General features: G+C 53.5%; 2 protein-coding genes across 2 annotated transcripts; both read left to right on the top strand.

The window, feature by feature from the left end:
• The first annotated feature begins 7,284 nt into the window (after nucleotides 1–7,284).
• Nucleotides 7,285–11,868, top strand: UCN3 (urocortin 3). Its single transcript, XM_035310072.1, has 2 exons — nucleotides 7,285–8,041; nucleotides 10,898–11,868. Exon 2 carries the CDS (start codon nucleotides 10,907–10,909, stop codon nucleotides 11,372–11,374), a length of 468 nt encoding a protein of 155 aa, XP_035165963.1. The 5' UTR covers nucleotides 7,285–8,041; nucleotides 10,898–10,906; the 3' UTR covers nucleotides 11,375–11,868.
• A 5,275-nt stretch (nucleotides 11,869–17,143) lies between these two features.
• LOC118156199 (tubulin alpha-3 chain) lies at nucleotides 17,144–19,459 on the top strand. The gene is made up of 3 exons (XM_035310058.1): nucleotides 17,144–17,357; nucleotides 17,555–17,703; nucleotides 18,491–19,459. Exons 1-3 carry the CDS (start codon nucleotides 17,177–17,179, stop codon nucleotides 19,457–19,459), a joined length of 1,299 nt encoding a protein of 432 aa, XP_035165949.1. The 5' UTR covers nucleotides 17,144–17,176.
• Nucleotides 19,460–21,432: the final 1,973 nt, after the last annotated feature.

The raw sequence follows: 21,432 nt of genomic DNA, 5'->3' as shown, positions 1-21,432 counted from the left end.
TCTCCTCCTTCCCCCCTGCCCTATCCCTGCCCTCCCTGTGTGCTGCAATGTGAGGTTTCCACCAGGAGATCCTCTCCAATTCCCAGGGACTACTGCCACCAGACAGCTCATTAATAACTCCAGGTGGCACTTATTTACCAAAAACAAGATCAAGAAGCCTTCCTCCACTGCGTGGCTGCTTCTTCAGGGACACCAGCCCCACATTTCCCCATCCACCTCCAAGCTATCAACTTCTCCAAGGCTTTAGAGGTGAGGATGGTGCATTTCTGCGGGCCCGTGGAGCACTCAGCAGGCATGTTAAGTTGACATAAAGTCTGAGGAGATGACAAGCAATAGTAATTGCCTGAAGATAATTTTTATGGCTGTGAATCAGCAGCACAGTGAGGTCTGAAAGCAGCTGGAGGTGAGCTAGTGGACCTGGAAGCACGGACCACGGGCCTAGGACCCACCTGAGAACATGAGGAATATTTCTTTAGGCCTCGTTATTCCCAGGACACCGAAGGAATAGGCCAACACACTCATTTTTCCTCTTAAGCCCACTGCCATCAATTTAAATACAGCTTTACCTCCCTACATGTGGAATTTCTTGGCAGCTTTGGGCTCCAAGCTTGGCCAGGAGTGTCCCAGAGCCAAATCTGGGGGGCAGATTTGGCCACTCGGTTTCATGGTTAAGCCGTGGCTGAAGGAGAGGAGCAGCATGATTTGGCTCAGGACCCTTCACCATAAACCATGCCCACAACAAGAGCCAAAGCAGCAGCTCACGGGGGACTTAATTCAGGACTGCAAAGCACTTGGAAGACTTGTCAAGTGGGAAGCAACACTGCAGGCGAGTGTACAGGATCAAGCTGTTCAGTCCTCTGCTAGGTGTATTAAATGCAGCTTGAATTTCCCATCAGAGCTCTGGGAGCTTGGGCATAATGGGAAATTGATAACTCGATTTTTTTATTTTATTTTTTTTAAATACGTCTAACCTTAAATGTTTGTTATTGATTCGCCATCTGAACCGCTTTGGCAGGGCCAAAATATTACCGGAACGCATCCTTGGTGTTTCCTTGGAAATGTCACGTCACTCTAATTGAGTTTCTTGAAATGATTTGATTGTGGGGTAGGGGAGACTTTTAGGGCCGAGCGGTTTGCTGGGAGCCGGCTGCTTTCCAGGTGCAGGGAGCTGGGGCTGCTCCAAGCGGGGCGAAGCCAGAAGATTCCTGAACATCACAGGTTGGAGAAAAGCCATAAAAAAGCGAGGAGCATGGCTACAAGCCCCAGGCATAGGAAGAGAGGCACGGGCTGGGGCTCTAATGCACGTAAAACCAGCTTCAAAAATCCTTAGTTTGGCAAAGAGGAGGGGGGCTTCAAGGCATGGGTGACCCCAAAGCCCCGTTCACATGGATCCTGCGGAGCTGAGCACGTGGGACTGTATATAAGGCTGTGTACCTGTAGCATGCTCAGCCCCTTATATTTGGGATTTCAGCGCTGCCTTGTGCATCTGGCCAGCGGAGCCTTGCGAGGAGGTGAGGGAAGGAGAAACTTGCCCAGCCGCGGCATCCGATGTCAGCGGGTAGTTCCTAGGCAACCCTGACAAAAGAAAATGGATGGCGAGAGATGAAGAGGCTGGGCCGGAGTAATTGAGTAATCCGATAACGATCCGGCCCCTGAAATGGCCGCGAGCCCCGAGCATCATCCAGCCTCCTCTGGCTGCGCCGGCAGATTGGAGCGGACAGGCTGCCGGGGAGGGAGCTGACAGAAGTCCTCTCCTTCACTCCTGCCGGAGTCAAAAGCAACAGAAAAGTTCATCGCCGTGTCACCCATCCGAATTGCATCCGGCTAGGTAAATTAATTACCTGGTATTTTTAGAGCTGAAGTAATTTAGGCGCTGGAGATGCTGCGGAGGCAAATGGACGTGGAGCTGATGCAGGGCTGGACCTGAGCTCTGGCAGGACACGTCTTGCAAAAGCACCCAGAATGGTTCATTTTGGGAGCAAAAGCCATTACTGCATCATTGTTTTAGTATGCACAGCCACTGCTGGAGCCACTGGTAGAAGCGAGGAGGCTGTTGGTGAGCACCATCCCCTGCCCATGGCAAGGATGGAATTGCAGCCTGAAGGCTGTGGCATCCTGGGGAGGGAGGGGAAATGCTGAAAAAGCCTCCAGATCCTTTGGTGCTGGGCAGGCAGCTCTGCCTGCTGAGATGGAGCAAGCAGGAGCAAAAATGGGGATGGATTCGCCCCCCAGCATCATTGCTGTGTGGTTAGGAGCAAAACCAAGGAGAAAGTCTCCCCATCCAGGAGCCGGTGATCCTGCAAGAGCTGTGTTGGTCTGTCCTGCCCCGTTTCACCCCAAACCAACCCAGGAAATCCCTTCTGATCCATAAGGTTTGGGACACCCATCCCCTGCCTGGCGCATCCCCTACCCAGCTCCCTGAGCTCCACCAGCAGGTCCCCATGCCCCCGAGACGCATCCCACCCTGCCCCTAAAGCCACCCCAAGCACCTCCACGTGGCTCATGAAGCCAAGGGGCCAAAACTTGGCCATGATCCCTACAGCAAAGAAATGCTGGAGGAGCAATATAGCCCAGCCATGGAGAAGCAGCCATCATATTTCTTGCATTTTTCTTGATTTTGGGTGTTTCTGTCCAACTGGAGGTGTGGTGTCCACGTAGCTGCAAGCACACACATGGTGCAAGTGCCTCCTTGGAGAAGGGGTAGGAGGTGTGATAGAGACAGCAAACAAAAACATTGCTGCAAATACATGGGGAAGACCATTTGGAGGATTTAAGAGATTTTTTTTTCTTCTCCAATGCTATATTCTTTCCTTCCTTTGGAGGGAAGGCATCAAGAACCAAGCTTTATTTCATGCCCAGAGGTCGTTTTTGAGAAGGTGGCTTGGTCAATGACAATTTGACCCCTGCAAAATGAACAGCCTTCCCAGCCCTCATCTCCTCTCATCTCTCTACCAAGGTCCCAGCTCAAAGCCACGGGGCTTTCCAAGCCACCAGCACCTTCTCTGCAGCCCCTTTGGAGAGAAACTCAGGGACTTGCTGCTGCCGAGCTGCCAGCAGGAGTGAAAAACACCCCTAAAATTGTGTTGTGGGGCAGAGAAACCCACCAAAAATGAGCTCTGGGGTGGAGGAAGAGCTGTTTGCTGCAGGGTTATGGTGAGATGGAGAATGGGCAGTCCTGAGCCTCCAGCCTCCACAGCCCTGAAAATGCACATCAAGTATTAAAAGTTCTTAAAGACAGGCCAAAACAACCCAGAAAGTCCCTTTTTACCCAACCTACAGTGCCTCCATGTCCCACTCCTCTCTGCAACCCCGGTGCTGGCAACATCAAAGAGGACCAGGCACGGCATCGCCTTCACCTCCCTGAGCCAGCCAAAAGCTCTGTGTTGGTATTTGGGGCGTGCTTTTCGCCTTCAAGGCTTCTGGTCTGCCATGACCACGAGATGCTGTGTCTTATTTTTCCCAGTAGTGGACCGGTTGTGGTGATGAAATTTTAATAAGATCTTCTTCAGCTGCCCACATTTAGACTTAAATGATGATTCACAGAAGGAAATTGAGCTCGGCAACTGCAAGAGAGGCTGCGGAGAGGTGGGAAGGTGTCCTGCTCCTGGAGAGACAGACGCACAAGAGGTACCAGTGAGGACGCTCGTGACAAAGCCTGCATTTTTTTTAGAAGTTTGGTAATTTTAGGAGAAACTTCGGGGAGTTTGGGTCATATTCCCCTCTGCCACAAATGAGCTCCCAAGAGTGTCCTTTCTCTGGGGTCAAGGGTTATTTTTATGCCGTGACATTTTTAATTTTTGCAGCAAAATCTATGCTTTGAGCTCTGAAAAAGCAAAGAGCAAAGCAGGGATCAGCAAGCTGTGGTAGCCAGCCAGGGACAGCTAAAACAGCGTTTAAAGCAGACCAATAGAGATGTACCAGACAGTTTGACTTCTTTCATCTTTTTGTTTTTCTTTAGTGCTGTTTTCTCTTTCCTATTTTCCCCTAATAAAATCACCGTGAAGACTCCATGTCTGGCACGCAGATTTGCCTCCTGCAGGACACTGTCCTGCACCGACCCTACCAAAGCATTTTATGGGTAAATAGCTACAGAAATACACCCCATCATCTGCTGAAGGCACAGGAGATGGAGGTGGGTTTCCCTGCCTGGCTCCAGTGGTGACCGGCAGGATGATGGGAAATGCATTTGCCCTCATGCTCCGGCTTCCTTCTTGGAAAGGAAAAGAAAGGAAAAAAAAAAAAAAAGAAGAAGGAAGAAGAAGAAGAAAGAAAAAGAAGAAAGAAGAAGAAGAGGAAAAAAAGAAAGAAAAAAAAAAAGAAAAAGAAAAAGACAAAGAAAAAGACAAAGAAAAAGAAAAAGAAAAAGAAAAAGAAAAAGAAAAAGAAAAAAAAAGAAAAAGAAAAAGAAAAAGAAAAAGAAAAAGAAAAAGAAAAAAGAAAAAGAAAAAGAAAAAGAAAAGAAAAAGAAAAGAAAAGAAAAGAAAAAGAAAAAGAAAAACAGAAAAAGAAGAAGAAAGAGAAGAAAAGAAGGAAAGGAAAGGAAAGGAAAGGAAAGGAAAGGAAAGGAAAGGAAGGAAAGGAAAGGAAAGGAAAGGAAAGGAAAGGAAAGGAAAGGAAAAGATGCATTTAGATGGGTCATTGGGGCAGCAGAACCGATTTTTGAGGAAGCCCCATGTTACAGCCAATTCTCTTTAGAATTTGTGTGGCTTGAAGGTGGTCTTGATTCCTTTTCAGCTGGCACCTTCGCAGTCACAGGGATGAGCCATCTCTAGCCTGGCTGCCCAGGAAAGCAGTGCATTAAGCATTCAGTCCTTCCCCAGTTTTTAGTCTGGTCTTATGTCCTGTTTCCCTGAGACCTTTGGGATCCGCCACCACCATATCTCCCCAGACAAGGACAGATTCAACCCTAAGTGCGTGAAGGTGAACCCACGCTTGCCACCCTCCCATGCAAAGCTGCCGAACTGACAAACACCCCCTCAGGGTCCCACAGGACCTCCTGACACGGGGCCCAGTCTTTTACCCATGTCCCCAGGCCACCCCATTGCAGCCACCAACCAAGAACAGCTCACCACCCCATTCCCCACGATTCGGAGCACTCACAACCCACGGGCACAGCCTGAAGTAATTGCAGTGGGTACAAACTACAAGCTGCCTTGTTCTCCCTCCACCACATGCGCTCTCCTTTCAGCCCCAAGGAACCCTCAGTGAGAGGGGCCGACCACCCCACCACAAGGGACAGACCAGTTGAGGTGGAGCAGCATCACTGCTGGGAAGGCAGCTGCACAGACCTTGCCCCCTCCCAAACTTCAGTCTTCATATAGTTCACTACAGAAATGCCCTGAGAAGATCCCATCACCTCCAGGAGAAAGTGGGCTTTAAGATGGCTTAATTGATCTACTTTAACATCACTCCTTTCCCTACCCTATATTCCCTTCCCCAGGTACCTGAATTATGGGTTCCCAGGTTTTGGCAACAGCAGGGCTTCAGTTTTGACCTGAAGACCTGAAACCACTGGAGGTGATCAGGGCCATGAGGTCCTCATGTCAGAGGGGTGCTCCAGGATTTCATTTCTGGGGTGCCCATTGTGCCCTGTCTGCAGACCCAAGGGATGCCAGACCCACACCCCATGCCAGGAGCAACAGTACCCTAACGATACCAAGCAGGTGATAACTGAGCCCAAAATGCCACCCAAGACAGTTCCAGTGGATCCCCCAGCCCTTTTAAAGCTCTCCTCTACCTCAACAAGACACACATTTTTGACTGCCCCCATACCTTTCATAAAGCACCCGTTGACCAGGTCAGCACCCAGACCCCCCATCCCAGATGCATCTACAAGCTCAACCCATTTCTTTCACCCCCAGCCCCACAAAGCTGGGGGAAGGAGGTGGGAGGGTTGTCTTTAAACCACTCTGAAGCTTGTAGGCCTGTCTGTGGTCTGAGGCCAACAGGGTCCAAGGATCTCCTGAGCTTTCTGCAGGGGCCACAGCCGATATCTGCAGCCCCCACGGAGCGAGAAGATGGGAACACATCTCTCTGAGGAGGTACGAGGGGATAGAAATTCTGGTGAAGCCCTCACCATTCACCCCAAGCACAAAGCCTTCTTCCATAGGGGTTGAGGTGGCACCTCGAGGTGGCATTGCATGCATTTTAAAAGGCTTTAGGTAACTTCTTCCGAGCTTCAGGGCTGCGGTACCACCTGGTCCACCAATGCTCGTTAAGATACCAGCTACTGGTGCTGACTCAAGCACTTCTCACCCCACCAAGGCCGAGGAAAGGCAGGACATAACCCGAGGAAGGCGAAGGTTGCTGAGAATCAGCACTCGCCTATCTGCAACGAGAGCAAAGGGAAATCATTTTTAATGGAGCTCCACCGCCAGGGACCCTTTGGAAATAGCTCCCATCCATCACTGCTTCCTCGCCACACAAGGTGAGCTGAAGGGTTTCGGCAGCTCCAGGGACCTGGCAGCCCTTAGAGGAAGCTCATCCTCCAATAAATGAGCCTGCAAGAGTTTGCTGGAGCTAGAGGAGCGAGGACTGCGGGCCGTGGCTTCCCTCGCTCTTGCTGGGAAGGAGCAGGGTGGTGGTTCCCTCCAACGGTGTTTCCCATCCGGGTTTTTGCATGGACTTCTGCAAGCAGGTTTGGTGACCAAAGGCTCCATGGATTTGCCTTCCAGGTCTCATTGAAGGAGGGGAAATGGAGATGTCACTCCAGGAGATGGGAGCTTCAAGTGAAAATGAAAAGAATGAATTGCTGGAGCGATGGGACCGATGTGTCTCAGCCAATAGCTGGAGGTGGCCAAGGGGAAAATGTTCTACCAGGGATTGAAGCCAACGGGGAGCTCCCACTGTCACCAGTCACTGCGTCTCAGGTGATGGGCAGCAACTTCAAGGGCTGGGTGGGAAGCTCAGAGATGCTCATCCAAGAAGATCACAACTCCGTTTCTCCAAAACGTGGTCACCCATGACCACTGCTGTGGTCCAGGAGTGAGAACATCTCCCCATCATCATGCTGAGCCCACAGAGAGGCACTTCTGGCTGCCACTACTTTTGTGGGGGCTCAGAGGGTTTTCCCCACGTTTGATGGGATTTATTCCTCCTGGGGCCACCAGGAGCCCCCAGGCCAGCCTTGGGAGGATCCTTCACCAGGAACCTGACTTGTTGGGGTGCCCCAGCCCAGGACCACACGTTTCCAGCAGGGAGATCTCCATCCCCATCCTCTTTGCAGCACAAACCCATTTTTGCTCACAAACCAGCACCGTGAGGCATTGCAGGAGACCTCACTGACCTCACCAGGACTGGAGCAATACCGGGACCACGTTCTGGGTTTCTTTTCTTGGCTGCTGCCTTGGGGCAATCTGAATTAATTCTGCTGGACCTCAATGGGTCTGGGGAGTTTGAAGGGCTGTGGATGGGGCTTGCAGGCACTACCATGGTGCAAAACCCTGCCAGGCTGCTGCACCAGCCCCGTGTACCAAAGAGAAGCCCAAATGATCGGGATAACGCTGCTCATCAGTGCTGAAAACCCGGACAGGCATCCTTAGGGGCCACAAAAACCTTCTGCCTTTAAAATACCCTTGCAGGGAGCGCTCAGCTACCTGGAGGAGCGGGGGAAACGTGTCCACGTGATCCTGCAAAGCCCCACCACTGACGACAGCCCCCGTTTTCAGGTGACTCTCACCGGGTCGTCGGGTTCAGAGGTCTTTTTTGCCCCCCTTTTCCTCTTTCTGAATGGGGAGAGGCACCGCCGGCCCCGTGACGTTGCCAGCTCCCTCTGATTTCATTTTAATGAAATCATGCCCAAACGAAGGCTCCACGTCTGGAGTTACGACTCAAACCCCGTGATCACTCATTTTTATATATACACAAGGGAGGGGAAAAGCGTTTCCATAGAGAGAAAAAATATCACAGCCCTCTTAATAACAATAAAAGAAAAAGCGAGGGTGCAGAAGTTCAGGGGAAGGCGCCTGATGCCTCTCTCCTTGGAGTGAGACAGCCGAGCGAGCAGCAGCCCCTTCCCATCCCGAGCACCGAGGACTGCCAGGTGAGTGCCTGGATTTCATTTATTAACCAGCAGCCGGCTTCATTTGCACAAACTTTAAATATTTCAGTGCTTTCCTTGAGAGATCAGTTCCACCTTTCTCTGCAAGGAGAAAAGAAAAAAAGAGCAGGGTAGGGAAAAGCAGTTGAAAATACTGTAAGAGACTCCCCGCCACCGCCAGTGAAATATCTTTTGGGTTATTACAACAATTTTTTTGAGGTAGATCAGGCAGGGGAAGGGTTTGGAAATCTGGAAGCAGGGACACAAACCGCTGCTGATGTTAAAGGGGCGAGGGGAGAGGAGGGCACAGCCCCGTCCACGTCGGGTCAGCCTGGATTTCGGAGCCCTGGGAATCAGCATCATCAGGAGGCATTCGATAGGGAAGCAAAAAGCAGCATCAGGCAGAAAGTTTTAAAAGTCTTACAGGTCTCATCCGCTATAGTATTTTATTCCAGACTTACTTTTTGATGGGGGAAAAAAAAAAAAATACTCAGCTTAATGCAGTGCCTCTGCTGCCGAGGAGCAAATAGCTTTATCCCCAGTTTGCCAGAGCTGCCCCGAGCTGGAGTGATTTACTTTTCTCTCCGAAGCCAAGAGGCAGAGCTGTCCTGCCGGGGCTGCCGGCTCCATCTCACCGTAATGCCTGGAAATCGCTCACGGGCGTCCCGGCAATTTCCACCCGCGGATCACCCTCCGGCAGCTGCAGCTGTAACTCCGATTTCCTCAGCTCTGCCGCAGGCAGTTTTTTCTTCTTTTCCTGCTTTTTTGGGGGAGATTAGGGAGATCCACTTCCAGCTTTTCCTGGAAGCAATCCAAAAAACTTTCTGGCAGGGTAGCAAAACCCCTGTGAAAATGTATGTATATATATTAAAAATTAGCTGTCTGGACGCTGAATTTCCTTGCTACTTTGCCTTGCTTTTTGTCCTGCCTTTCCCTTGCTCAGCCGAGGTTCCCAAAGAGTTTTGCTGAGCAGCAAATGCCCGTGGAGCCAAAACCACCCATTTCAGCACCGGGGTGGGGGGAGGCGAGGCAGCGGGGAGATGCTGCTCGGAGAGGGCAGCGGCTTCGGGAACCAGCTCAGCTCCCTGCCAGCAGCGCTCTCAGAACCGTCCCCGCTATTCGGACGGCAGCCTGGGGACACGCACGGTCCCCCGGGGAGCAGGGGCTGCAGGCAGGGGTGAAGAAGGGTGGCAGTTTCTGAATTCATGCCTTGATCCCCCCTTATCCCGCTAGAAGGGACTGCGAGGAGTTTGCTGGGGTGGCTGCATCATCTGGGGCTGAAACGCATCTGCTTTGGGGTGGAAGAAAGATGCGTGTCCTATGAAGCTTTTGCAAGCAACCTCTAAGCCCCGGGATTTAAATTCTAGATTTGGGGCTGAAGAAAGGAGAGCCTCAGGGTCCAGATCTCCATCACAGGGGTGTTGTGTGCCCGGGGTTGGTTTTGCTCCCCATCCTGCAGCGGCATTTTTGCCGGCACTGCCTGGGTCATTTCCCACCCATCTCCTGCTTGGACACAGGGCAGAGCTAAGGGGACAAATCTGCCCCAACCTCCCCCTGAGAGGGGCAACGACGGCAGTTAAGGGGATGAACCTGCCCTGATCTCCCCCAAAGGGCCAGCAGAAGGCAAAGGGACAGCAATTTAGAGGCTGTGGCTCGGTGGCAGGAGAGTAGGTCCAAAGTGACAGCTCCTGGGGATAAAGAGGTGATCGGATTTTAGGGGACACCCACCCTAGAAGGACCCAGGCGAGGTCCCCGCACCCTAAGGGACGTGTGCACCCCGGCCAGGGCTTGTCGTGCGGTGATCTTGCCACAAGATGGGGCCAGAAGATTGGGAATGGCAGCCCACCTCCAGCCCTCGGTGGGGACATTTGTCTGTCCTCGGCAAAGGCAAAGAACCCCCCAACCAGAAAATCCCCTGTGGACTTTTAGGGGGCCCTCCTGAGCAGTGTATGGGGAGATGGGTTGCTTCCCAGAGAGGCAGGACTTGGAGACAGGGAGGTTTTGCACAGCACGGGGTTATCCCAAGATTTTCAGCTTCCTTGGGACCCCAAAACGACCATATTTTGAGCAGGGAGTGATGCTGCTCTGTCGTGATGGTTGGAGGTGCCCCAAATGGGGCTGTCCATTGGGGAACTCCATGCCATCAGATGGGGCAACCTGTCCTGCACCTGGGGTGGAGGGGTCCTGGCGATGGAGCCATGGGGTAATGGGCATCCCCAGAGCAGGACTGGAGAGGGGACACAGGGACATCGTGTTGGATGGGTGGCAGATCACCCCCCAATACCAGATCCCACTGTACCTGGCTCCCTGTGCCCTTTTCAGACCAGGCTGGGGGAGTGGGTGGGACAGGCAATTCTTCAAAGAGCACAGAAACATCTGTGGTGGCTTCAGGTGGACCAGAGAGGAGCTGAAAGTAAAACTCACCTTTACAGAACTGGTGGCACACACGGTGGAGGCATTAGCAAGGTGGAGAGGGCTTCACGGGGACTGCAACGGGATTGCCCCAAGCAAGGAGGTGCCCACAAGAGAAAAAAGTTCTCCCGCAACAGGCAGTTGCATTTCGACAAAGAGATGGCCAAATCCTCCCCTCCACAGAGGTTTCAGCCTTGCAAAGCACCTGGGACAACCCATCTCACACCCACCCTCCCAAAAAACAGGGTTTGGGGGTTGTACCTTGGAGGAGGAGGCCCCAAGGCAGCTCATTCCCCCGTGCCCTAAGCATTAGCTGGGACCTTGGGTGGGACCTGGGAGGTGAACCCAGGAGGCTGGGACGTGGGAGGACAGGGGGACGGTGGTGCTGGGCCCCCCAGGGAAGCTTATGTCCATCTCTGCCCTCCCCTCGGTCTCTCCGCCGGGCAGGCCACCGCCATGCCCCACGCCAAGCTGCTGCTCCTCCTCGCCCTCCTCTGTGCCACCGAGACCAGCCGGGCCCTCCGCCTCTACAACGCCGCCTCCATCTTCAGCTGCCTCAACGCGGCCCTCACTGAGGCCCAGAAGAGCCTCCCGGAAGAAAACGCCGTCTTGGACAAGCGTGGCTACGACTACCACCCATCAGAGGAGGTGTCCAAGGAGGAGGAGGAGGAGGAGGCAGAGGAAGAAAGAGGGAAAAGGACATTCCCGGGGGAAGGCCATTACAAATACACCTCCCAGGCGCAGGTGAAGGGGAAGACGTACCAGAACCGGGCCAAGAGCGACCGCCGCACCAAGGTCACCCTCTCCCTCGACGTCCCCACCAACATCATGAACATCCTCTTCAACATCGCCAAAGCCAAGAACTTGCGGGCGAAAGCCGCGGCCAACGCGCACCTCATGGCCCAAATCGGGCGGCGAAAGTGACCCCCGCGGGGCCGGGGGGACTCGGAGCAGAGCTGGGTGCACGGGGCCACCACCCGGCCCCGGTCTGCCGGCCACAGGGGACTGAGAGCCGTGTACGATAGCAGTGTTGTATATTTTTGACCCATAGAGCTACCTAACTTTCATATCTCTTCTTCCTCCTTCTCTCCTTCCCGATCTCACCCCAATTCCTCCTCCTGGACATTTCCACACGTGGGGAAGAGGCTGGTGTCCGCAGCAGGGCAAGGGGACGTGTCACCTTGGGAAGCTCCCGATTAAAGCTACAATCTCTTGAGTTTCCAATGCGTTGTTTTCCCGTCACCTCCCCCAGGTGCTCATTCAGGGCCTTTCCAAAACCTCCCTCCAGCTCCACCTGGCCTATCTCAGCCCAGGCCCTACTCTCCCCCACATCGCCAAACACACGTCCCCGTACACAATCATTGCTGCATAGGGAAGGGAAAAGCTCAGAGGACCTCAGGAGAGATTTCCCAGTTTGTCTTGCTGGGGACTGTCTAGATTTGAAGGTCGGCCTGCAACCACTCGTTTCCCCACCAACACCTTCAGCCAGGACACCATCACCCCCATCCACGTGGTCCTTCAGGAGCATCCCCAGGATGCGGGGTGGTTTTGCCTCTATCCTCAGGTGAGTTTGGACCCCAGGAGTTGTAGGTTCCTCCCCAGCCACTCCAGACTCACCCTTGGGTCTGTCCGTGTTGTCCATCCCCACCACTCTGCCTTTCCTGGCAGACCTCTGTGCAAATCCAGGCGCTTGAGGTCCCCCTTCACATCCCTGCCAAACCACCCTACTCACCCTGCTCCCCTTTGCCCTCCCTCCATCAAGCCCCAGCTCACTCAGTGCCCACCCCTTCACCTTAAACTTCCCCCAAATCCCCTCCTCTCTTCACCTCCCAGCCCAGCTCCAAGATGAAACTCCATCTCCTGTCCTCCATCCCAGCATGTGGAAAGAAACTGGGGAGGTGGTGAGAAATTTGGCCCTCCCTCCCCAGGAGATATTTGCACGAAACATCTCCCACCAGCCTCATCCAGGGAGCCCCCCAGGTGGGACACTGCAGGTCACTGGTTGAAGGGTTGGCAGATGGACCCACCTGACATCTGCAAGGACATAGGTCAAGGCATCTCCTCTCCATGCCACTGGGCACCCAGAGGAGGCAGCACAGCTGGATTCATCCCCAGCAAGCCCATGTTTGGGTGGCCAGAGCTCCTAGCTGGCCACAGCCCTGGGACTTTGAGGCCTGAGAATTTGAGGCCTGAAAAGCAAAAATCAAATAAATTCACCAGATCCTCCAGCATCTCCCCCTCATACACAATCTCCAGCAGGCAACACACCAACATGCCAACAGCATTTCTGTGCCATGACCACCTTCACCCTCCACCCTCGGGCTGAGGACGGACCAGTGAGGTCTTTCCTTGCTGCAGTCTCCTCTCGCCTTGGAAATATGGCCCTTTATATACATTTATATACAGCTTTATATATTTTATGGCCCAACACCCTACCTGTCCATTCCCCATCAGTACACTGAGCTCTTGTTCAGCAGTGCACAGCTGTTGTCCTCATTTTACACCTGGGGAAACTGAGGCACAGTGCCCACATGCATCTGGACAGGCAGAGCAGGGCAAAGCAAGGTGAGACCTGGCCAGACACCCAGCCAGATGTGCTCTTGTCCCTCTGTGGATTTGGCCAGATGTGTCCCAAGCTGTCTGGACTCAGCCTTTCCAATGCATCAGGCTGTCTACAGGAGCCTTTGCTCTGAGTTAAGAAGTCATTGCTCTGGGTGGATTTCCCCTCTGCTTCCCAGTGAGCTCCAGTAAAGCACTGGCCCAGGCTGGGAAGAGGCTTTTCCCTACCACCAGCTGCCATGGGGATCTGTACCAGCCTTGGTCGGGGTCCAAATGGTTGTGATGTTCCCAAAGGGATGGGACACACTGGCCAGCAGCAACTTAGATGAGGGGAACATCCCCAAGTTACTGACTGGAAATCCAAACATCCCATCCCGAGGGCTCACACGGGCTCTTTCTCCTGCTCCCCATTAACAAAACAATTAACATTAAAACCACACCATGGGAGAGGGTGGACCCAAGGTGTTCGTTAGCACCAGGCTATGCCTGCACATGCGAAGCTGAGATGAGGCCAGCAGATACCAGCTGATGGCAAGTGATGGGGAAAGCAGAGGTCCTCCATCCCCACCTGCATTCCCCTGGGGAGACTCACCCATACCTGGTGCTGCCGTGGACAAACCTTTCCAAAATTAATCCTCCTTCTTGCTTGGAGGGGCCGAGACTTAGGTAGAGGTCAGAGGAGCCAGACTTCCCGAGGAAGCTGAATGCAAACAGGAGCACGGAAGTCTCCATCAGCCACCACCTGGGACTGGGAGCGTGGGGATCCAAGGCTCAAGAAGGGCAGCCTTGCTGTTTGGGTGAGATGTGCAGTTTGGTGAAAGCCAGGTGAGGATTTGGTCTTTCCTGCCACTTCGTGCAGGGATGAAACGCAAAGTCAGGTATTGCACTGGAAAGGGTGGACATCCCTGAGCAAAGTGTGGGTGCACAGCTGCTGTGGGCTCCCTCAGACCAACAGATCCCTCTGTTTCCACCACCAGGTCCCTTCCAACCTCTTCATAATCCTTACCCAAACATCCAGCTCTCCCCTGGCCTCCAGGTACCCCCTAGCCCTCTTTCTCTTCCTCCACGTGCCAATGCTCACGTGCCAGCGTTTATATGCCAACCCACATCAGGCCAAACCAGAGGTGTTGCAGTGATTTTGGCAACTCCCTGAGGACAGCAGGTCCTGACCACCCTCCTGGGATCAAGGAGGCCCCGTGCCCATCTGGCTGAGGAAGGAATTCAGGCTGTATAACTCAACAGGCATTGAGCATCTGGCCAAAAATATTCTCCTGCTGAGAGGGACGGTGCCTGTGTTCACGTCCATGGGGTTTTGGCTAGAAAAAGCAAGATGATTTACAGCAGTGACCATGGGGACAGCTGTCCTGAGGCACTTGGGGACATGGTGGCCTTGCAGAGGCCTCAGGAGCTGAGCCCTAAGCAGGGGTTGAGATACACTTCATAGGGACACCTATGGGGAGCCATCCCTGGTGCCAGGAGGCCTCCTCCTGGGATGTGATGTCCTGTCTTGCCCTGGAGATGCCCCGTCCTGTTCCTGGGGTGAGCAGTCCTGCCCTTTGGCTGTCCTGGCCTGCTCATGGGATGTCCTGGCCTGGTGTCAGTGCCACCCTCTTGAGGAGGGTGAGAAGCTGCCCTCCACTCCCAACAAACACCAACCACCCTGAAGACCTTCCCTTGCTGCCAATGCCACATCCTGGCCACTCTTTGAGGAAAAAAACTCAGCTTTTGGGAAGCCCCAGAGCTGCTAAACCACCCCAGCACGTCCCATTTTCTGCTCTCCCCCTTCACAGGCCTCAACCCTCCTGCTAAACCCAAGAAGGTGGTGGGACGGGGGAGACCCAGCCATGCCCGGTGGAACAGAGCCAGTCCCCGTGTCTTGGCTCTAGCTCACATTTTAAAACTTGTGTTTCTGGGACATCCGTGTCAGTGAGTTTCTTGCTTTGGTGTATGCTGTATAGAAAATAAAACCGCTGTCCATTTGCAGTGTGATGGTCTCATTGGTGCCTCCCCAGCGTGGTGCTGAGCCATGCACCATTTCCATGGCTGTTTCAGGTCCTCCAGGACATCCATCAACCCCACATCACAGCCCCAGCATCTCTGGGGACTTTTTTGCCATGTAACAACTCCTATCCCTATTTTAGGTAAGGGAAACTGAGGCACACAGCAGTCCTATCTCCCAGCAGAGCGTGGGTCCCACACTTCCCTCTGGCAGCGGGACCCAGCCCCATGGGGGGGCTGGGAGAGCTCCAGGCCCTACACCATGCATGTTTTGGGACCAAGATGTGGGATGCTGCAAAATTCAGGCACGGCCAGGGGATACACATTGCTTTTGTGGCTCTGGAGCTGCCCTGGAGCTGGGAGAGCCCGGCTTTCTCATGGTACCAGTGCTGGAGAAGACATCCCAGCCCTTGGACATTGCCCCGAGGCAGGAGCCCCAGCCTGCAACTCCTCTCCATCCCCAGGTGATCCAGGAGATGCAATGTTTGTATTCAGAGAATTGGGGCAGAGAATAGGAATCAATTTCCAGTCCTGAAAGTTGCAAAGAAATTCGTAAAAATTAACATCAGAATTTTTTTTTTTTCATTAAATTAACCAACTCAGATTAACCCACATACTCCCCCCAACAAATATTTGAACGTCTTCTGAGTTTGCAGAAAGTGCAAAAAGACAAGAAAGACCACCCAGGGAAAACTAAATGAGGATTTAAAAGGCTAAAAAATAAAAATAAAAGTCTGAGCTCCCCAGGTGTGAGTCCTTCAAAGCACCTCATTGTCCCACACCACAGTCCCTCGGGGGCAGCAACACCTGAGAGCATGGCCCACAGGTGGAGCAGGAGCCAGGAGGGAGCCCGGTGAGAGCGAGCCCAGCTCCACCTGCTATAAAAGCCCCCAGCACAAGGGCAGGGGGGTGCTCTCAGTGAGGTGGGCTTGGGTTTTTTTTTTTTGTGAGGAGCCTTGGTGGGGGTAGAGCTATGGTGAGTAGTTGTGGGGGCTTGGGTTTGTTTTCTGGTGGCTCTGCTTGGTCCTCTCCAGCTCTGCAGGAAACTGGAGCTGGAGGAAGCTTCCTTCCTTTCTTCTTGTCCCAGGATGGGGGTTTTACTGGGGGGAAAATGGCTGTGGGTTGGGGACAGCATGAGGGCCCTGGAGGAAGGGCTCCTGGGGTGCTCAGCTGGTGCCTGGGGAGGTCTCTAGGGCTGGGTTGGGCTTGCAAGCCTCTTATTTTCCTCTTCCCTCACTTGGAGAGGGCTCCCCTGCTGCTGCCACCTTCAGGCCTGTGAATATCCTCTACGTGAGGGCACCCTAAAGATCAACTCAGATAAGCTTACTCACCTTGAAAATCTTGTGGCTCGGGGCTTCTCCAGTTGGATGTGTGTTTTCTTCTACCAACCCTCTGCGGGTATCTCTAGTCCAGCCTCTTTGTACCCAAATCTTGACTTTACTTTTTTTAGAGACTCCTGTGTCAAGGAGTTCAACAGCTCCCTACACACTACACAAGGTCTCTCTTTGGCTGAAGCTGTGAGCAGTTGCTTCATGGGGCAACTGCTAGGTCTTATCTAGAGAAGGTGAACAATCAGTCCCTGCCCCTCAGTCCTTAGATCCTCTCCAGCCAGCAGATCCTGAAGCCCAACAGCGAGGGGCCTCTCCCAACAGAGGTCTTCTACAGCCACCCGTCTGGATGGGGAGGCCAGCCTCTACCTCCAGAGGTCCCTTCTAACCTTCCCTTCTCTGTGAAGGGGGGAAGCATTTGGACCAAGGCTGGCTGGGCAGGATCACACCTTCCTCCCCAGCTGGTAGTACCGGGTGAAGCAGCTGGGAAGGCTGCAGTGCCCTGCCTTCTGCCCTAAGGCAGGGTGAAGGGGAACCACGAGCGGCTTGACTCAGCAGCCATCGTGTGCTGCAGATCCAGCAGCTCCGCTCTGCATCCTGCTCCTGGGAACGGGGCTGTTGTGCAACGTAATGACAGCCCTGGGATGCACAGGGACCTACCGCAAAGCCCTAATCTCTGCATCTGATCTGCCGTGGTGGGAGGTGGCAACATCTCTCTGAAGGGCTAACGTGTAGTTCTTGCTAGTTCAGTACCTCTTGGGTGCCTGCTGTGGAGAAAATGTCCTGCCTGCCACCAAGCTGGGAGTGCATTTCTATCCACATTGGCCAGGCTGGCGTCCAGATGGGCAATTCCTGCTGGGAACTGTATTGCCTGGAGCATGGGATCCAGCCAGATGGCATCATCTCCTCCAAGGCATCCTCAGGGCAGGCAGACTCTTCCTTTGGGACCTTCTTCAGTGAGACAGGGTCAGGGAAGCATGTGCCCAGAGCAATGTTTGTTGACTTGGAGCCTACTGTCATTGGTAAGTGGAGGAAGGTCCCCAACCCCCCTACTGGGGGGAGTGGGAGGGTGTCACCTTCTCTGATCTGGAGTGCCATCTGAACTCCTGGTGAGCCTACTAGCTTCCATATGAACCCACATCTAAATTAGCGAGAACAATCTGGCAGACAATGTTCATGACAATCATGAGGTTGTCAACTTGATCTCAACTTCTTCCAGATGAGATCAGGACTGGGACCTACCGCACACTCTTCCACCCAGAGCAGCTCATCAGTGGCAAAGAAGACGCTGACAACAACTATGCTCGGGGCCACTACACCATTGGGAAGGAGATCATCGACCCTGTTGTTGATAGGGCTCGTAAAATGGTAACAATGCTATGAAGGGTCTTCTGCATTAGGGTGTTCTGGTTGTTCTTCTCTTGGCGATCAAGAGAGGCAATGGTGTGGGTGCATCTTTGGCAACTTCACCTGGAACAACACAATGAGATGCACGTGGGTGTACATTGCCCTTGTTGGAACATGAGGGGAAAACAAGAGGTTAAAGATGTACCCATCTTAAGCAGGAGAACAAGCAGCTGTGACCTAGATGTCCAGGCAAGATGAGTTTCTCTTACGGGTGTAGTATCTGCTGGTCCAGTCCTGAGCTGGCCTCCAGTAGTTCAACTCAAAAGGCAGCTGCTGTGGTACCTACAGATTTGGTCATCCCAACCAGTGTGACAGATCAGCTTCTGGCTGGTTTTCCCCTAGGCATCTTCTTCCTTGTACAGCTGCCTTTGAAGGGTAAAGTCCTGTGCCTACAGAAGCCCAAAGTGCAGCTATACTATGAAGACATACATGATTTAGGTAGAACTTCTTAGTGGCCTTCAAACTCTTCCTCACCTTCCTCACCTCTTCCTCTTGACTCCTAATGTTAGGAGTCTATCTGTCCCCACGAATCACTCAGGCCAGGCCCAATCTCTACTTTAAAAAAATAATAATTCAAAAGAATTTGCTGTGTTAAATAGACTTGCACTGTAAGAAGTGGAAAGTGTGTAAGCAGTAGTAAACAACCTGACCTTAAAATTGATGCTGAATGCAGTACTTTAGCTTAAGTCAGAGGAGGCCACAATAACTCCAATAACTTGGTGTCCTGGCTCTTTCCCTAGTGCTACAGGCTGATCAGTGCAGCGGCCTCCAAGGGTTCCTGGTCTTCCACAGCTTTGGGGGAGGCACGGACTCAGGGTTCACCTCCCTCCTCATGGAGCGGCTCTCTGTGGAGTACAGCAAGAAGTCCAAGCTGGAGTTCTCTGTGTACCCGGCCCCACAGGTCTCCACAGCAGTGGTGGAGCCCTACAACTCCATCCTCACCACCCACACCACGCTGGAGCACTCGGACTGCTCCTTCATGGTGGACAACGAGGCCATCTATGACATCTGCAACCGCAACCTGGACATCGAGCGTCCCACCTACACCAACCTCAACAGGCTCATCGGGCAGATCGTCTCCTCCGTTACAGCTTCCTTGAGATTTAATGGTGCCTTGAACGTTGACCTGATTGAATTCCAGACCAACCTGGTGCCTTACCCGCGGATACACTTCCCGCTCACAACCTACGCACCCATCATCTCAGCAGAGAAAGCCTACCACGAGCAGCTGTCGGTGCCGGAGATCACCAACGCTTGCTTTGAGTTCTCCAACCAGATGGTGAAGTGCGACCCGCGCCGTGGCAAGTACATGGCGTGCTGCCTGCTGTACCGGGGTGACGTGGTGCCCAAGGACGTGAACGCGGCCATCGCAGCCATTAAAACCCGCCGGTCAATCCAGTTTGTGGACTGGTGCCCCACGGGCTTCAAGGTGGGTATCAACTACCAGCCTCCCACAGTGGTGCCCGGAGGGGACCTGGCCAAGGTGCAGCGTGCTGTCTGCATGCTGAGCAACACCACGGCCATCGCCGAGGCCTGGGCCTGCCTGGACCACAAGTTTGACCTGATGTACGCCAAGCGTGCCTTTGTGCACTGGTATGTGGGGGAGGGCATGGAGGAGGGGGAGTTCTCGGAGGCCAGGGAGGACCTGGCTGCCCTGGAGAAGGATTATGAGGAGGTTGGAAGGGACTCAGCAGATGGAGAAGAGTTTGACGAATAACTTCTGTGGGGAGGTAGCTTGGATTGTGAGTAGGTTTTTGTATTTTTTGTCCTGCAATTCCTTCCAGAAAAGGGAGTTGTGGACTGGGTCTGAGAAAGTGTGACTTGGAACCTATAGCTTGGCTAAAAGCAACCCTTTGGTCAAGGTTTGTGTGTGCACAAATTTGGCTGAATAAATGGTGTGACCAGCAGAAATATCTGTTTTGTTGTGCCAACCAAGTTGCTCCTGATGGGATGGGAGGAGGTTTTTCTGCCTTGGCCACTGCAGCCCTACTGGGGGGCTTTCACACCTGGTGATGCTTGGCTGTGTCCTGCAGCCTGGGGCAGGTGACAGCAGGATGTGAGCCACCTCCCCTGCAGGGGAACTGCTGGGCTAAGATGAACACTGGGATGGCGATTCCACTCAGGCACTGTCTGCCTGTGGCTTTTCCCTGTCCCAAAACACTGCTGGCTCTGGGCTTTCCAGCCTGCAGCCCCCTCCAAGGCATGGGATCAGCTTTCTCCAGTCCCCCACCACCACGCGGAGCCCTGCTAAAGCAATCCATGTCTGGCTGCCAGGGCTGGGCTTGCCTGCAAGTCTAATTTTGAGTCTGGAGATGAGAATTCAAATGCTCCAGCTGTCTGTCGGCCCCTCCAAATGCATCTGACCCACGTCCTAGCTCATGCTTGGCACCAAAGCACGGAGCTGGCTCCCCAGTTAGACTTCTTTCCTCTTGCGCTGGGTGAGGGTTGCCCCCCAGGCACAACAGCACCATCCCTGTGAACAGGTAATGAGTTGGAAAAATGGGTTTTAACTTGAGCTCTGCAGATCCCCAGACTGAGGCAGGTTATTACTCCTCTGGGGAGTCTCCTCCCAGCAAGTGATCCAAGAAAAGGAGCTGGCTGGGATGCAGCGGGGAAGCTGGATCTGCACTCAGGCTGTAATTGAAGGGCTGACAGTGTTGGCTCTGGGTTGCACTGGAGGAAAGTTTAAACAACCTGAGGTGGGGGGAAGAGTTGTTATTAGAAGCTGTCTCCACTTGCCATTACTCAGCTGGGCTCCGAGGGGTGGCAATCTCCCAAGGACAACACGGGGGGAGCTCCCGGGGGTAGTCTCACCTCCAGCTGCCCTCTGCCTGGGGGAGCGAGGCTGTTTGGGCTGGCAGGGTTGGGAAGGAGCTCTCCTGGAGCTCCCAGGCCTCCAGATGCAGCTTCATGGGCTGGTTAATGCTACGCTGCTGCAAAGGGCATGTGCAGACCCCAAAGTGATGCTCAAACCCACCGCAGCATGAAAAGGGGAGAAAGCAGAAAGGTGTACAGACAAGCAGCAGGTGCGATGCCAGCTCTGTCTTCCCTGCGTCGGTATTTAGCTGGGAGTGATGGTAGCTTGCTTATTTTTGGAGTCTTGTCTTCTGCTCGGCTCAGGCAGCCTGGTGGAGGGGTCCTGTTTTGGGGTTTGTGGTCAGCAAGCAGCTGCAGGAAGGAGAAACAGCAGCTGGACCAAGCCTGGTGGCCTGAGACCATCATTTTTATGACTGGGGAGGAGCTTAACCTGAAAGGATGCGTTGAACCCTTTTCATGGGAGAAGGAGTGATGGCTTTAAGCTAAAAGAGGGGAGATTTAGATTAGATGTTAGGAAGAAATTCTTCACTCAGAGGGTGGTGAGCCCCAGGCTGCCCAGCGGAGCTGTGGATGCCCCATCCCTGGGGATGCCCAAGGCCAGGCTGAATGGGGCTGGGGGTGGCCAGGCACAGCGGTGATGATGAGATGAGACAGTTTCTCTCCCATATGAACACATGCAGAAGACCAGCCCTACTACCCCTGGGGGTCCACAGCAGCCCCAGACACAGCTCTTGGCTCACCTGGGGCCATGGGGTGGAAGCAAGGGGCAGCTGGTGCTGCTGGAAGCAGGGCTGCATGGCACAAAGGGAGAGACCATGCCCAAAACCTTGTGAGAATTCAGTGTTTGGAGCTCTGCAGGCACTGCTCAGCCTC

Source organism: Oxyura jamaicensis, chromosome 1 (genome assembly GCF_011077185.1).
Source record: "Oxyura jamaicensis isolate SHBP4307 breed ruddy duck chromosome 1, BPBGC_Ojam_1.0, whole genome shotgun sequence".
NCBI lineage: Eukaryota > Metazoa > Chordata > Aves > Anseriformes > Anatidae > Oxyura > Oxyura jamaicensis.
Note: the sequence above shows the minus strand (reverse complement) of the source record. Positions and strands in the feature narration are given on the sequence as shown.

Coding starts and splice junctions, on each gene's coding strand:
- UCN3 (XM_035310072.1), top strand. CDS start 10,907: ATGCCCCACGCCAAGCTGCTGCTCCTCCTCGCCCTCCTCTGTGCCACC.
- LOC118156199 (XM_035310058.1), top strand. CDS start 17,177: ATGGGCAATTCCTGCTGGGAACTGTATTGCCTGGAGCATGGGATCCAG. Junction 17,358..17,554: donor CTTGGAGCCTACTGTCATTG/GTAAGTGGAGGA, acceptor AACTTCTTCCAG/ATGAGATCAGGACTGGGACC. Junction 17,704..18,490: donor TTGATAGGGCTCGTAAAATG/GTAACAATGCTA, acceptor CTAGTGCTACAG/GCTGATCAGTGCAGCGGCCT.